The 12,750-nt window shown below is 40.1% G+C and overlaps 1 protein-coding gene across 5 annotated transcripts; it reads left to right on the top strand.

Annotated features, from left to right (window-relative positions):
- The first annotated feature begins 821 nt into the window (after positions 1-821).
- On the top strand, positions 822-12,221 carry LOC307023577 (NACHT, LRR and PYD domains-containing protein 3-like). 5 transcript variants are annotated; one of them, XM_079656897.1, is made up of 10 exons: positions 822-924; positions 3,018-3,139; positions 3,787-3,927; positions 4,000-4,071; positions 4,163-5,945; positions 6,730-6,891; positions 6,982-7,155; positions 7,294-7,461; positions 8,939-8,985; positions 9,099-12,221. In XM_079656897.1, exons 2-10 carry the CDS (start codon positions 3,094-3,096, stop codon positions 9,626-9,628), a joined length of 3,123 nt encoding a protein of 1,040 aa, XP_079513023.1. In that variant the 5' UTR covers positions 822-924; positions 3,018-3,093; the 3' UTR covers positions 9,629-12,221. The 5 variants fall into 5 exon arrangements, with proteins under 5 accessions (XP_079513023.1, XP_079513020.1, XP_079513019.1 ...); XM_079656894.1 differs by lacking the exon at positions 822-924 and adding an exon at positions 2,815-2,887 and having other exon boundaries at positions 3,001-3,139; XM_079656893.1 differs by lacking the exon at positions 822-924 and adding an exon at positions 2,818-2,891 and having other exon boundaries at positions 3,001-3,139.
- The last annotated feature ends 529 nt before the right edge of the window (positions 12,222-12,750 follow it).

The raw sequence follows: 12,750 nt of genomic DNA, 5'->3' as shown, positions 1-12,750 counted from the left end.
AAACCGGATGACTACAATAGATGATACCACATTTAGAACTTAGGCAGCTTAATTTAAGTTAAGTTGTGCATGTTTCATTATTTCTATTCTATTCTACATGTATAGTTAACTTATTCCTGCATTTTAATTGCACCATTGTGTCACCTGCACTTTCAACTTCATAATCTTTCATTTCTTCAGTATATTGTAAATTGCACTGTTGGAAGACCAATAACTACACTGTAACTGTTAAATATAGTCAAATAAAGCCTGCATCTTTGTATCTCTAAGTACCTTATTTCCCTTTGTAAATATATACAAGCAGAGAGAATATATGTAGTACTATCCAGTCAAATCAGCAGCACAGAAAATCTATCAAGCTTTTTTTCCATGGATCCAGCTTGCAGCCATACACCCATGTGGGATTTATTCTTAAATGTAAAACCGTGTTGCCCTGTGATACGATCTGCAGAGCCAATTAATCACATTTCTGTTTGTAGCACACTCCCATGGTTATCTGAAGCTCTGCTTGTGTCCAGGAAAGACTAATTGTGGAATCAGAGCTTCGGTAGTATTCGATACATTTAAGCAAGACTTTTCCTTTGTTGTGACTAATCAGGGTGAGTATGCCATATGTTACATCATCACAATGGAGAGAGTGGACAGGGCCAAAAGCTGAGTCATGACACTCCTGTTCTGCACTGCTTTAGAGAAATAATCTGACTGGGGGGGGGGAAGTGAATGAGTAACGCTCTCTCCTCCTTCAAAAAAGAGGCCGTCGAGATGCCCTGGAGCAATAAGCTGCTGACCTCCAACTGCTCAGTTGTCGCCGGTCGTGGACGTGTTGGACAGCACCCGGGCGTGTGGCTGACTGGGTGAAAAGCAGGGTGTTGCTGATGAAATGCCAGTGTGCCAAGTCAGCTCTGCAAGGTTAAATATATAATGGTATGTTTGAACCTGACATACACAGCCCTGATAAAAGAGCTAAGTCATTTAAAATGTGGTGTCTCTTAATACTGAGATGTTTGAATATGAGAAACCTTGTTATAGATACCTTAAGGGCACTGTTGGAAATTTAACATCTTCTTCCTGCGCCTACCCAGGTCTACTGAACACTATCCATCAGCCATAAGCATATTATGCCAAATGAACCCAAACTGCCAACCTTAATCTCCCTTTCAAAACGGAAAAAGGAGAACATTTTTAATGTGTCCTACATTGGGTCCAATATTGTTTCATCTTAAAAATAGAGAAAAAAACACTGCTCACCCTGTAGCTCATGTCCTGAAGCTATAGACTATTAAACTTAATGAAAAAAGACTCTGTAACTCCAATCTCTGCAAGGCGTATTATGTATATTTTTGCTCAGATTGGAGACTTTTTTAATCTCTATCTAAAAACAATAGTCACAGTTGATGCCATTTTTCTAGTGTTCATATTGGCCATTAGAAGTTGCATTTTTTCCCTTCCTGTTTGCTTTCAGCACACATGAAAGATAAAGGTTAACTGACTGAAGTGAAGACAGGACATTTCTGTTATGTTTACGTGTTCAAGACCACCGAACAAACTGAGGGTTTGACTTAGCTTCTATGTGTTAAGACACCAGTTATTTAGCCTGGAGACATTTCTACACATGTATTTTTTTCAAATGCACATTGGTCGACCAGAGACTGTAGCTAGATAACTAGGCCGACCACTTGTATTCCTGGTGATAAGAGTCATCATTATTCAGTTTGGGGTGTGTGTTCAGTTTGTCTTAAAACTACATTCAGGGGCATACATACACTGAAACCTTCCAGAGTAACTGTGTTTTTAGTGTGAACAGTTTCAATCTGTTTCAGTTTGAATAATGGTGAACCTCTCCTCCAATGTCACACACCTAATTTGCTGCATAGACACATTTATTAGACGAAATGTAGAGACTCGTGTTTATGGAAGGTGAAAAGAAACGAGTCCAATGAAATGTCTGCTTCATTAACCACCCTGAAAACTCATATCAATCAAAGCATGCACTGTACAGTGAAGCAGGGAAAAAGCACAACTTGGACTTTGCTTCCACCATCTGTTCAACAGGCAAAGCTGCAGCATGTAGAAACTGCAACTCTAACAGCAACTTTGATCCCATTGTTCACTGCACTGGGATTGCATGACTGATCCTACCTACACCAAGCACACATTATTTGTAGGTTTTTAATGTGGAATTGTTCCATATTATGGTAGATAGATGCCAGAACAAGAAGAGTCAATGCTCAGTGAAGCTCTGACTGTTTGTTGAGATTCATGTGTTTGCCTACTGAGAGAAGTATGTTAAGACTTTTGCAAAACTGACTCACACAGTTCACAATACTTTGAAAGAAATTGAAGATTGTATAAAATTATTTCCATCCAAAACAAACTTATCTTATTTAGAATAGAGCTGTGTACTTCAAATTAAATCAGCTCTATAAAGTAGGCCCAAGCTTGCATATAGATTGCATTCAGCATCCTTCTTATTCAATTTTTATGATATTTTCTAAATTAGTTAGAAGGTATAAAACAATTATACTCAATTGCAATTATCTCAAATATGTACTTACATTCAATACTTGATATTTGCCCGTTGTTACATTACCCACTGCAAATATGGTAAAATGTATTAATGTTGGTTATTTTATGCCAGATCTTTCCGAGATCAATTTTTCATTTCCATTTTCATTTGGTAGTAAATGAAACATTTTGAAGAGCTGCGGTTTGTTCACGATGCCTCTAAATACAGCAATGACAGACTGTGCGCAGATAAAAAAAACAGCTTCCTGCTTTTGCACCATAAGACAGAGAGAAGGCAAAAGAGAGTTTTTTTCATATCTTGAATAACTACTTCCGCTGCTGTCAACATCTGAATCAGATGGCGATCGCAGTTGTTATTTAGGCAGGTAAGCTTTAACTTCATCTTCTAAAGCTGTTTTTTAATATCAACCGTGACAAAACATGTATCTTTATCTAAAAGTATTTATGTTTTTTAATGCCGTTTTTTTTAACTAGCTTGAAATACATCACAGGAACTGTACAGGAAATCTCTACAAGCTACAATAAATCACGTAGGCTTGCAACCACAAAGAAGTTGGTGAGAGAAAGATGGAGCAAATGAGTGTTGCTCATGAAACAGACGATGGCCCTCAAGGTAAGAATGTCAAAATAAAGAAAAAGAAGTGCATAGGGCAATACATTGCAAGTCATCAAGGGAAAAGGTTTAGTTTCAGAAGAGTTTGTTCCGATCCTTAAGATTTCAAAATCAAATTCAAAGGAGGTTTATTGGCATCACCGTATATCAAAAACATAGTAATGACAAAGCAAGTTTTACAAGGTGTTGCAACATTGCAAAGAAAAAGAAAAAGAACACCAAACATCTATGCCAACAATCACATGTCATTAAAAATCAAGTCTGCGTGGTTGTGTCGTGTGTGTGTGTGTAGTCGCTTACTGATCCTGAGGTTGTGGCTGGTAAAAACATATTCTGCTGACACTGCACCTCTCTTTGGGGGTTTTCTGTGCACCAGTTGCTTTTTAAGCATTCTATATGCATCATTTCAACTGGGTGTCTGTCCAATTGGGCCACATTCTGGTTGGAGAGAGGACACCACACTTCACTACCATAGAGAACAATTGGTTCTATGACAGACTCCAGGAATTCTATTCTATTCTATTTTAATCTAAATTAGATTTTTTATTGCGTAGAAACATTATAATAATTTTACCCCAGTATTCATTCACTACTCTAATTTGTTTTGGTAACAAATTGCTGAAATTTGCATTTATGGCTTCCCTTAGAGTTACTTCACACTAACAAGGAAGTGGTTTATCATTTCCAACCCAACTGCACCGCTCAGAGTGGAGGCAATGTGGTTGCTCCCTGCATAATTGGTTCTACCATCACCAATCTGAACTTCATTATCACCTCAACGGGCCAAGGTAGATATGAGACATTGGATTAGCTAAGGCTAGGGTTTAGGGCTTGGCTAAGGCTTTTTTCTTCTTTTGCAGGATCTATTGTTTCTTCAAAAGAAGCATCGAACCATGACACTGCAGACATCACTGATGATCTGAAGCCCCAAAGTGAGTACTACTCTTCCATATTTACCATAAATGTGCATTTCCTGAATATATAACAAACTCGAAATAACCCTTTAAGCATTTCCTCCTTTAGAAGACAAGATCAAAGAATGTCAAGAGGAATTGAAAGCTAAGCTGAAGAGGAAGTTTGGCCACCTGCTACAGGGGATGATGACTGATGCACACAGGACACCTCTCAATAAGATCTACACAGAGCTCTACATCACTGAGGGAAGAAATGGTGAAGTCAACAAAGAGCATGAGGTGATACAGTTTGAAACGGCCTTCAGGAAACATGTGGCCCAGGAGAAATCAATTCACTGCAATCAGCTCTTTGTTCCTCTACGAGAACACCCCATAAGAACTGTGGTCACAAGGGGAGTCGCTGGCATCGGAAAAACCGTATCTACCAATAAGTTCACACTGGACTGGGCTGAGGGGGAAGCAAACACCAACCTGGGATTTGTATTTCCTTTGTCTTTCCGAGAGCTAAATCTCATGAGGAAGCAAAGCTTCAGTCTAGTCGAACTTCTCAGTGTCTTTTTCCCGGAAACTAATGAGACAGGAATCTTCAGGAATGCCAATAACACAATGCTCTTCATCCTGGATGGTCTGGACGAGAGCCGCCTGTCTTTGGACTTCCACAACACTGAAATAGTGTCTGATGTGACGCAGATGACCACAATTGATGTGCTTCTGATCAACCTCATTCGGGGAAGACTCCTTCCCTTTGCTCTCGTTTGGATAACATCTCGCCCGGTAGCCTCCAGTCAGATCCCTATGGAATCTGTTGATCTAGTGACAGAGGTGCGAGGGTTCAACGAACCCCAGAAAGAGGAGTACTTCAGGAGGAAAATATGCGACCAAAACCTAGCAAACAGAGTGATCGTGCATGTGAAATCCCACAGAAGTCTCCACATCATGTGCCACATACCAATCTTCTGCTGGATGGCGGCGAGTGTTCTTGAGAAGAAGTTGCAGACGACTGCGAGTAAAGACACGCCAGAGAGCCTTACTCAGATGTACATACACTTCTTGTTCTTGTACGTGGAGGACATCAGGAAAAGGTTTCCTGAAAGAACTCAGTCAAATGCAAAATGCATGGGAGATATGCTCATGTCGCTGGGTAAACTGGCCTTCCGGCAACTCGAGAAGGGCCACTTGATCTTCTACGAGAGCGACCTCAACTCGGACGGTATTAATGTCTCCCAGGCGTCCATGTTCTCAGGAGTCTACACACAAATCTTCAATGAGCAGCTGACACTGTGCGAGGAGAAAACGTTCTGCTTTGTGCATCTGAGCATCCAGGAATTCTTTGCTGCGTTGTATGTCTACCTCAAGTTCCACAACGACAACGAAAACGTCTTGGTAAAAAAGCTGTCCGCGTCAAGACGCTACGTGTTCCAAGGACCATCAGAGTTCATCCTATACAAAGAAGCGGTAGAAAAAGCTTCACGGAGTGATGAAGGACATTTTGACATCTTTCTGCGCTTCCTTCTGGGCCTGTCTCTGGAATCCAATCAGACTCTGTTGAAGCACCTGATGACCACCAACAGATCAAAACCGAAAACCAGGAAGGAGATCATAACACACATAAAACAGAGGATCAAAGAAAGCCCATCCCCAGACAGATGCCTCAATCTCTTTCACTGTCTGAACGAGCTGCATGACCAGTCCCTCATTGAGGAGATTCAGAGCTACCTCAGCCCAGGCAGTCTCAACAAAGCCAAACTTTCTCCTGCGCAGTGGGCCACTCTGGTCTTTGTTCTACTGACATCAGAAAAGGAGCTGCTTGTGTTCGAACTGAAGGACTACACCAGGTCAGAGGAAGGTCTCCTGAGGCTGCTGCCTGTCATGAAAAAAGCCAGAGTGGCAAAGTAAGTGATTTCTAAAAGCATACAGCAAGCTCTTAAGGTCCTTTTTGAACCTGATGTTAAAGATACGCAGCTTTAGTGCTCGGATTATTTTAGAAATGAAGAACATGCGATCTAGGAAACTTTAGAAAAATAAACACTAGCCTAAGACTGTGTGGTCGGGTAAGGCCTGATATACTTGAGACGAACTGCATGATGGGGAAAAAAACACTGGTTGGCAGCTCAAGCAAGATATTTGCCTCTGTGCGATTAATACATAATAGGTAACAAAAAGGTTCCTTTGGTAGAAGATAACAAGAGTACTCCATTTAGAAATGGGAAATGTGAAACTTGAGTGGTTTTGGCAATTAATAGAATAATTGAGTAATGTGAATGAGGTCACTTGTAGTAACATACAGGTAACACACATTTGAGAAAAGAATACCCTTCAGCTTTCAGAAGCGTTTTCTGTGTTTCTGCCACCATTGAAGGGTAAGTGTGTTCAAGAAAGTGTGCTTCTAATGTTCTGAGGGAATGTATTGTAAATGCAAGGGCTTTCATCAGTGGACTCAGTAAGAAATAGGTAGTAACTTAAAGGACATGTTTTTAACAACTTTTTGACCTGAAATATCAATAACTTTGCCTTATTCCAAATGGAGTAATTGGTAATGCATTTTAAATGTGCATGATGTTAGGTGGCGTTTCACATTGCAGTTGTTTAAAATTGGGAAGCTTGTGCCCCCATAAGATCCCGGACATTTTGTGATTACATTATACTTCCCTTTCTCATACCACTTTCTTCTTGCAGTCTAAATGCATGCCATCTTACGGCTGCTTGTTGTAAAATCCTGGAGATGGGCATCCACTCATCCGAAATCAGAGAGCTGGACCTAGGCAACAACAACATCACAGATGATGGAATATTAGTGCTTTCTGATACATTGAAGAACAGCAAACTTGAGAAACTAAGGTATAAACCCAACAATAAGTATATCTTTTTAAATCCCAGAAAGTCAAATAAAGATGTTTTTATCAAGCAGGTTATTTTCTGTTTGTTTAGACTGAACAGCTGCAACCTAACAGACCGCAGCGCCAGGGTTTGGGCCTCTGTGATCAGCTCAGACACCAACCAGCTGAAAGAACTGGACCTCTCTCACAATGACCTCATGGATGTTGGAGTCAAAGAGCTCTCTGTAGGACTGGGGAGTCCTCACTGTAAACTGGAAATACTCATGTGAGTGCCTTGAGTGAAATTGCATTCCAGATGAATTATTTAACAGCAGAATACTGAACAGAGCCAAACATGCAAAGTCAGTTGTTACTGTTGTTGATAACGGAGATCAGTTGGATTAAATGTCTTGGTGTTTTGAAGGTTGGCCTTTTGCAGCGTGACAGAGGAAGGCTGCACTTTTCTGGCATCTGCTTTGAACTTTTCCCGTCTCAAAGAGCTCGACCTGAGCTACAACCACCCGGGACCCTTGGGCCTGCAGCTGCTGTCTGCGCTGAAGGAGGACCCTCGCTGCAGTCTGCATGAACTCAGGTAGAGGATGACAAAATAGCCAGCAAATGTAGCTTATCACAGATTTATTGGTGTACAACGCACGTGCAGAGGATGTTAGAGAGGAAGTGGCTCAAAAGCATAAAAGGGCCCACGGTCGACTTTAGTTACCAAGTAAAATATATATATATAATGACAAATGTTTGTGACCATGTTAAATTAAGATTAAAATGTATTTATTGAAAACAATCAATGATTAAGGGTTTCAACACTGCTTTATGACAGTTATTTAAAAATAAATACAAAGAAAAGAAATGTATGTTTAGTAAATTCTCTGAATACAGTAACTAGCCCAGCTCTGACCTCGCCCCCTGACTGACAGGAGCTCTGCTGCTGACAGAAATTCACTTCCACTCTCACTTTTCCTTTTAACACCTTCTCCATGAAGGCATACACACAACTTATTTTGCTTCAGTATTAAAAGTGCAGTAGCTTATTCAGCTGGATAAAACACTGAGCAATTTTACCCTCCATGTAACGTTTTTATATTCTCTTAAGTGAAGTTTTCCACAGCTTCAGCTGTGGCTTAAACAGTTGGCAAATTGCACTGTTCATCATGTAATGCTAATGTTGTTTACTGCAGGCTAATTCACTTTAAACTTTAGCACTTATTTATTTACCGCTATTCACAGTGTCAGCTGCCACACACGCACGCACGCACGCACGCACGCACGCACGCACGCACACACACACACACACACACACACACACACACACACACACACACACACACACACACACACACACACACACACACACACACACGCCGTAAGGGGGTGAAAAGTTAGGACGATTCTAAGGGCCCGTGACTGACAGGGGCCCAAACTATTTTAGAACATTAAGAAAAAAAATGTTTAAGTAACCAATGTGATATCTTTTCATGGGGCCCAAAATCACTGACGGTGCCCCTGCACACACACACACACACACACACACACACACACACACACACACACACACACACACACACACACACACACACACACACACACACACACACACACACACACACACACACACACACACACACACACACACACACACCCTTACAACAAAGTGCAAACTGTTACTGTTTTGATTTGACAACATTACATTGAGGTTTTATCTGAGTTACGTTTTAACCATTCAATACATTGCAATACTAAAATATGGTTGAGATGATTTCAAATTCATACTTTGGATACCGCTTTTAAATATTCTACTTTATAACTTTAAAATGTATCACTTTATGTAAAAATATTTATAAAGCCTTTTGCTGTATTATTGGGTATGGAGGAAAAACAATGAGTTGAAATCTCTCTTGAAAAATCTCTGCGGCATTGATTCTGACCCTTTGCAGACAAACACAATCATTGGGAGTAGAATAAGAGTGAAATGTTGAATTGGTCAATTACTGTTTTAACCATATTGTTTTCAAGTGACGTATGTGTAAAAAAACTGGTCTTATGTTGTCTTTTAGTGTGGAACAGTGTGGTGAATCCAGGATTCAGCCAGGTCCAATGAAATGTGAGTAACCAACACTCACTCACTCGGCATTGATTGACATTCTTTGAGTCAATTATCGAATACATCAAATAAATAAATACAACTTGATTATCACTCTCGATCTGTTTCATCAGACACCAAGGAACTCACCCTAGACCCGAACACAGCACACAGAGACCTCTCTCTGTCCGAGGGAAATAGGAAAGCCACGCGTTGGACCAAGCAGCCGTATCCTGATCATCCCGAGAGGTTTGACTTCTGGACCCAGGTGCTGTGCAGGGAGGGGCTGGCGGGGCGCTGCTACTGGGAGACCGAGTGGACAGGGAGAGCCTTCATAGGAGTCGCCTACAGAACCATGTGCAGGAAGGGAGAAGGTCACGAATGCTGGTTAGGCAAAAACGACTCTTCCTGGGGACTTTTTTGCACCAAAGAGCGCTACCAGATCTGTCCCGCACACATGAAGATTGATTTAACCATCCTACCCAGCTACAATTCCAACTCCAACAAAGTGGGAGTCTATCTGGACTGGTCTGCAGGGAGAATGACTTTCTTCAGGATCTCCTGTGGTGCAATGACCCTCATCCACAACTTCTACACCACCTTTACTGAGCCTGTGTACCCGGCGTTCTGGCTGGGCTGGGTTGACTCCACAGTGTACTTGTGAATATCAGTGTGACATAGTGACAATGAGGTTAATCCAGAATATCCACTTTTATCCATCAATGTATATAGGAAGTGAAAGTTTGTGGACCACTTTTTGAAAGCCTTGGTTTTGAATTGCAACTCCCACGCCACGTTTGTGATCAAGGTTCTGCTATTTTATGTCTCATGTAGCCGTAAGGCAAATCAGGGTTTTCATGGACTTCCATTTCATATTAATTTTTAACCTCAGCAATATTGCAGGGTTAACTTGTTACCTGTCTGTTTTGTGTTGTTTATATGACTTTGTTGGGCACTCTAATGCAGTGGTTCTCAACTGGCCTCGGAACCCACTTTTTCCTTTGTCAATAGATCGCGACCCGAAATGTATATATTATATTCCTTCAAAGACTAAAGTATGCTTTTAAAAAAGGTTTAATGAGATGATGGAATCAAAGCTGAACTGTATAACATAAAAAGGCCCACATGCTGAAAACCCAACCGCAGAAGGGGGGTGTGGGGGGATTTTTTTGAAATACTAACATATGAACTACGCATTCTGGTACACTCTCAGAAAAAATAAATAAATCTATTACTACCCGACATATTAATAATATTTTATGCCATTGTTTGTTTTTCACTTAGTTCTGACAGCTTGCTGCTCCACTCAGAGAGAAGAGCAAAGAGGAGAGACTGTGTGAATTACTTTAAATTGTGGGTAGGTAGCTCCCATTGCTCTGTGAACTGTCAATCATCAAACCGGGGGTCATATTGCATTATGTGTTCATTTTTATCTGAAGTTGTACCCATGGATGCATAAAGAATAGTTCTACCGCAAAGTTATTCTCCGTGGGGACTTCCGGCAACAATCTTGATTCTGATTGGCCAGAAGACTCGAAAAAAACATCGGCAAAGATGTTTTATTGAGAAGATGATCACTACGTGACAGAAGTTTTCAAAACCGTTTATGGTCTCCGGTACTTCCAGTCCAACGCCTACTGCATGCACAGCGTTAGAAAATCGGGCCTTCAAAATAAAAGTTTGACTTTTTCAAAAAAATGTAAATTAAAATAAAAAAAATTAAATTCTTCACTCACACATCTGCGACCCACTCGAAAAAGAGGAATCCTTAATCTGCTTACATACATTCATATGAAATAGACTAAAATCCAATAAAAACGGGTGTGTCTTACCTGTCTAGTGTAGTTATACAATGCTTTATTGATTTGGGGTCATAAGTTCACATGACATGGAAACTATTGAAAAGATTAGAGACTTTCATTAAAAACTGCAAATTTTTTGGTTAAAGTTATTCATATATTGATCGAAAAAGCACTAATCAAATAAAAAAGCTGTGTCTTATATTTCATGTGCATTTTAAATATCTGGTATTGACTCGGAGTCACTTGCTCACTAGGAACGAGAGACATTTAAGTTGTTATAAAATAAACGATTCCTGAACCTAAAAAACCCCGAATATGAACATATAAATCAGAATCTGAATTAATATTCCCACATTTATCTGCAGGACAGGCTGTTAAGAGGAAGTGAAAGCAATGTTTCATAACATGTTATTATAGAATATATATATTTCGTAATATCACTTTCCTGAAACAACAAAAAGAGAAGGATGAAGCATAATGTGGAGTTTCACTTTAACAATCATTTTATTAGCAGTCCCAAGAGGCAATGAAAAAAAAGAGGACAAATCAAAGAGAAAAAAGGAACAGAAATTAACAGTCAAGACGTTGGGCCAATCGAAGTCAGTGAACGTAAAGACGGAACAGAGGGCTACACACACACCAAATAAACACAAAAGTCACAACGTTAAAAAAAAGGACATTAAGTGATGAATAAAGATTAGATTTAATCTCACAGGTAATGTATAGTGTGTGAGTGTGTGTGTGTTGGCTGATCCCTCTGTTCCTCAGCAGAAATTCACCAGGACCGACCCCACATTCAAACAAACACACACACACACAAACTGACACACTCATTCACACAGACACACATATATCAAAAAGCCAGTCAGGGCGTCTTCCTCTCTTCAGTAAAAGCCAGGATTTTATATTTTGGCCATTTGTGACAGCGAAACCAACCATCAACACACCACAGCTGTCCAGGCAGTTATTTAAAATTGTTTTTCTTCTATTAATTCTGTACAGATTATATATTTTATTTACACACTGAACAACATCAGTGCGGAGACAATTTAAAATCAAAACATTAGCTGATATATCTGCAGTCGTTCTGCACTTATTTCTGTCTTCTAAAAAAAAGAAATCGGCTTTGCTTTTTTTAAAGTACAATTCTCAGAACGTTTGATTCTTATAAAGTCACAGCACTGCAGCAGACTGAATTGACCCTAGAAAGAAATAATGATTATTTCCCATTTATTTTGTGTCAGTCCTTCTCTTTGCTGCATAGACGTTGAATAAATATAGGCCCCCTCTCATTCCAGAATCATTGACAGTGATTTAAAATGCACATCTGGTTCATCGGTGACCAAACATCTGAGCCAGATGTTCGAAACAGTAACGGAAACTCAACTGAAGCTGATTTAAACAAATCCGGATTATACCAATTACTGGATTAACACAGAAGCCTTTATTTTCAGTTTACTTGTGGAAAATAAAACCAGATTTTACATTTCAAGATACTCCGTAAATCCATTCTGTTGTCCGACTCGAGTTTGAGCTCTTCCTGTAACTTTTTAATTTGACTGCTCTTAATGAAAGCAGGAAGTAAGAATAGGGGCAATGGGTGAATAATCCTCTCACATATTTTTACACACACACACACACACAACAGATGATTGGAGCAGCGTGGGGAGGGGGGGTACTAAGGCCATGATTAAAGGGGAGAAGAGACAGAAAGACCAGCATTTATTTAATTCCATTTGGGTTATGTAGATGTCCTTCACTCTATTGGGATTCAATCATATAAAAAGTGTTTGCTATCCGAGGGTCGTTAATAAACCCAAAACAGCCTTTCAGTGCTAGTAATACAGACAGTTCACCGACTACAGTCAACACCCGCGGTCACTCACTCAGTCTGTTGCATACATAATAGTTCACTTGTGTATATACATTACTCTCCCTCGTCAGTTATTTTGCTCCTGCTGTGTTGGAGAAGTACATTTGAGGG

The sequence above is a fragment of the Notothenia rossii genome, assembly GCF_949606895.1.
Source record: "Notothenia rossii genome assembly, chromosome: 11".
NCBI lineage: Eukaryota > Metazoa > Chordata > Actinopteri > Perciformes > Nototheniidae > Notothenia > Notothenia rossii.
This window is presented reverse-complemented; position numbering and strand designations above follow the sequence as displayed.

Bases quoted from the DNA above. Each gene is read 5' to 3' on its own strand.
- LOC307023577 (XM_079656897.1), top strand. From the start codon at position 3,094: ATGGAGCAAATGAGTGTTGCTCATGAAACAGACGATGGCCCTCAAG. The intron at 7,156-7,293 runs GTGAGTGCCTTG...GGTGTTTTGAAG, and splicing joins TGTAAACTGGAAATACTCAT to GTTGGCCTTTTGCAGCGTGA. The intron at 8,986-9,098 runs GTGAGTAACCAA...CTGTTTCATCAG, and splicing joins TCAGCCAGGTCCAATGAAAT to ACACCAAGGAACTCACCCTA.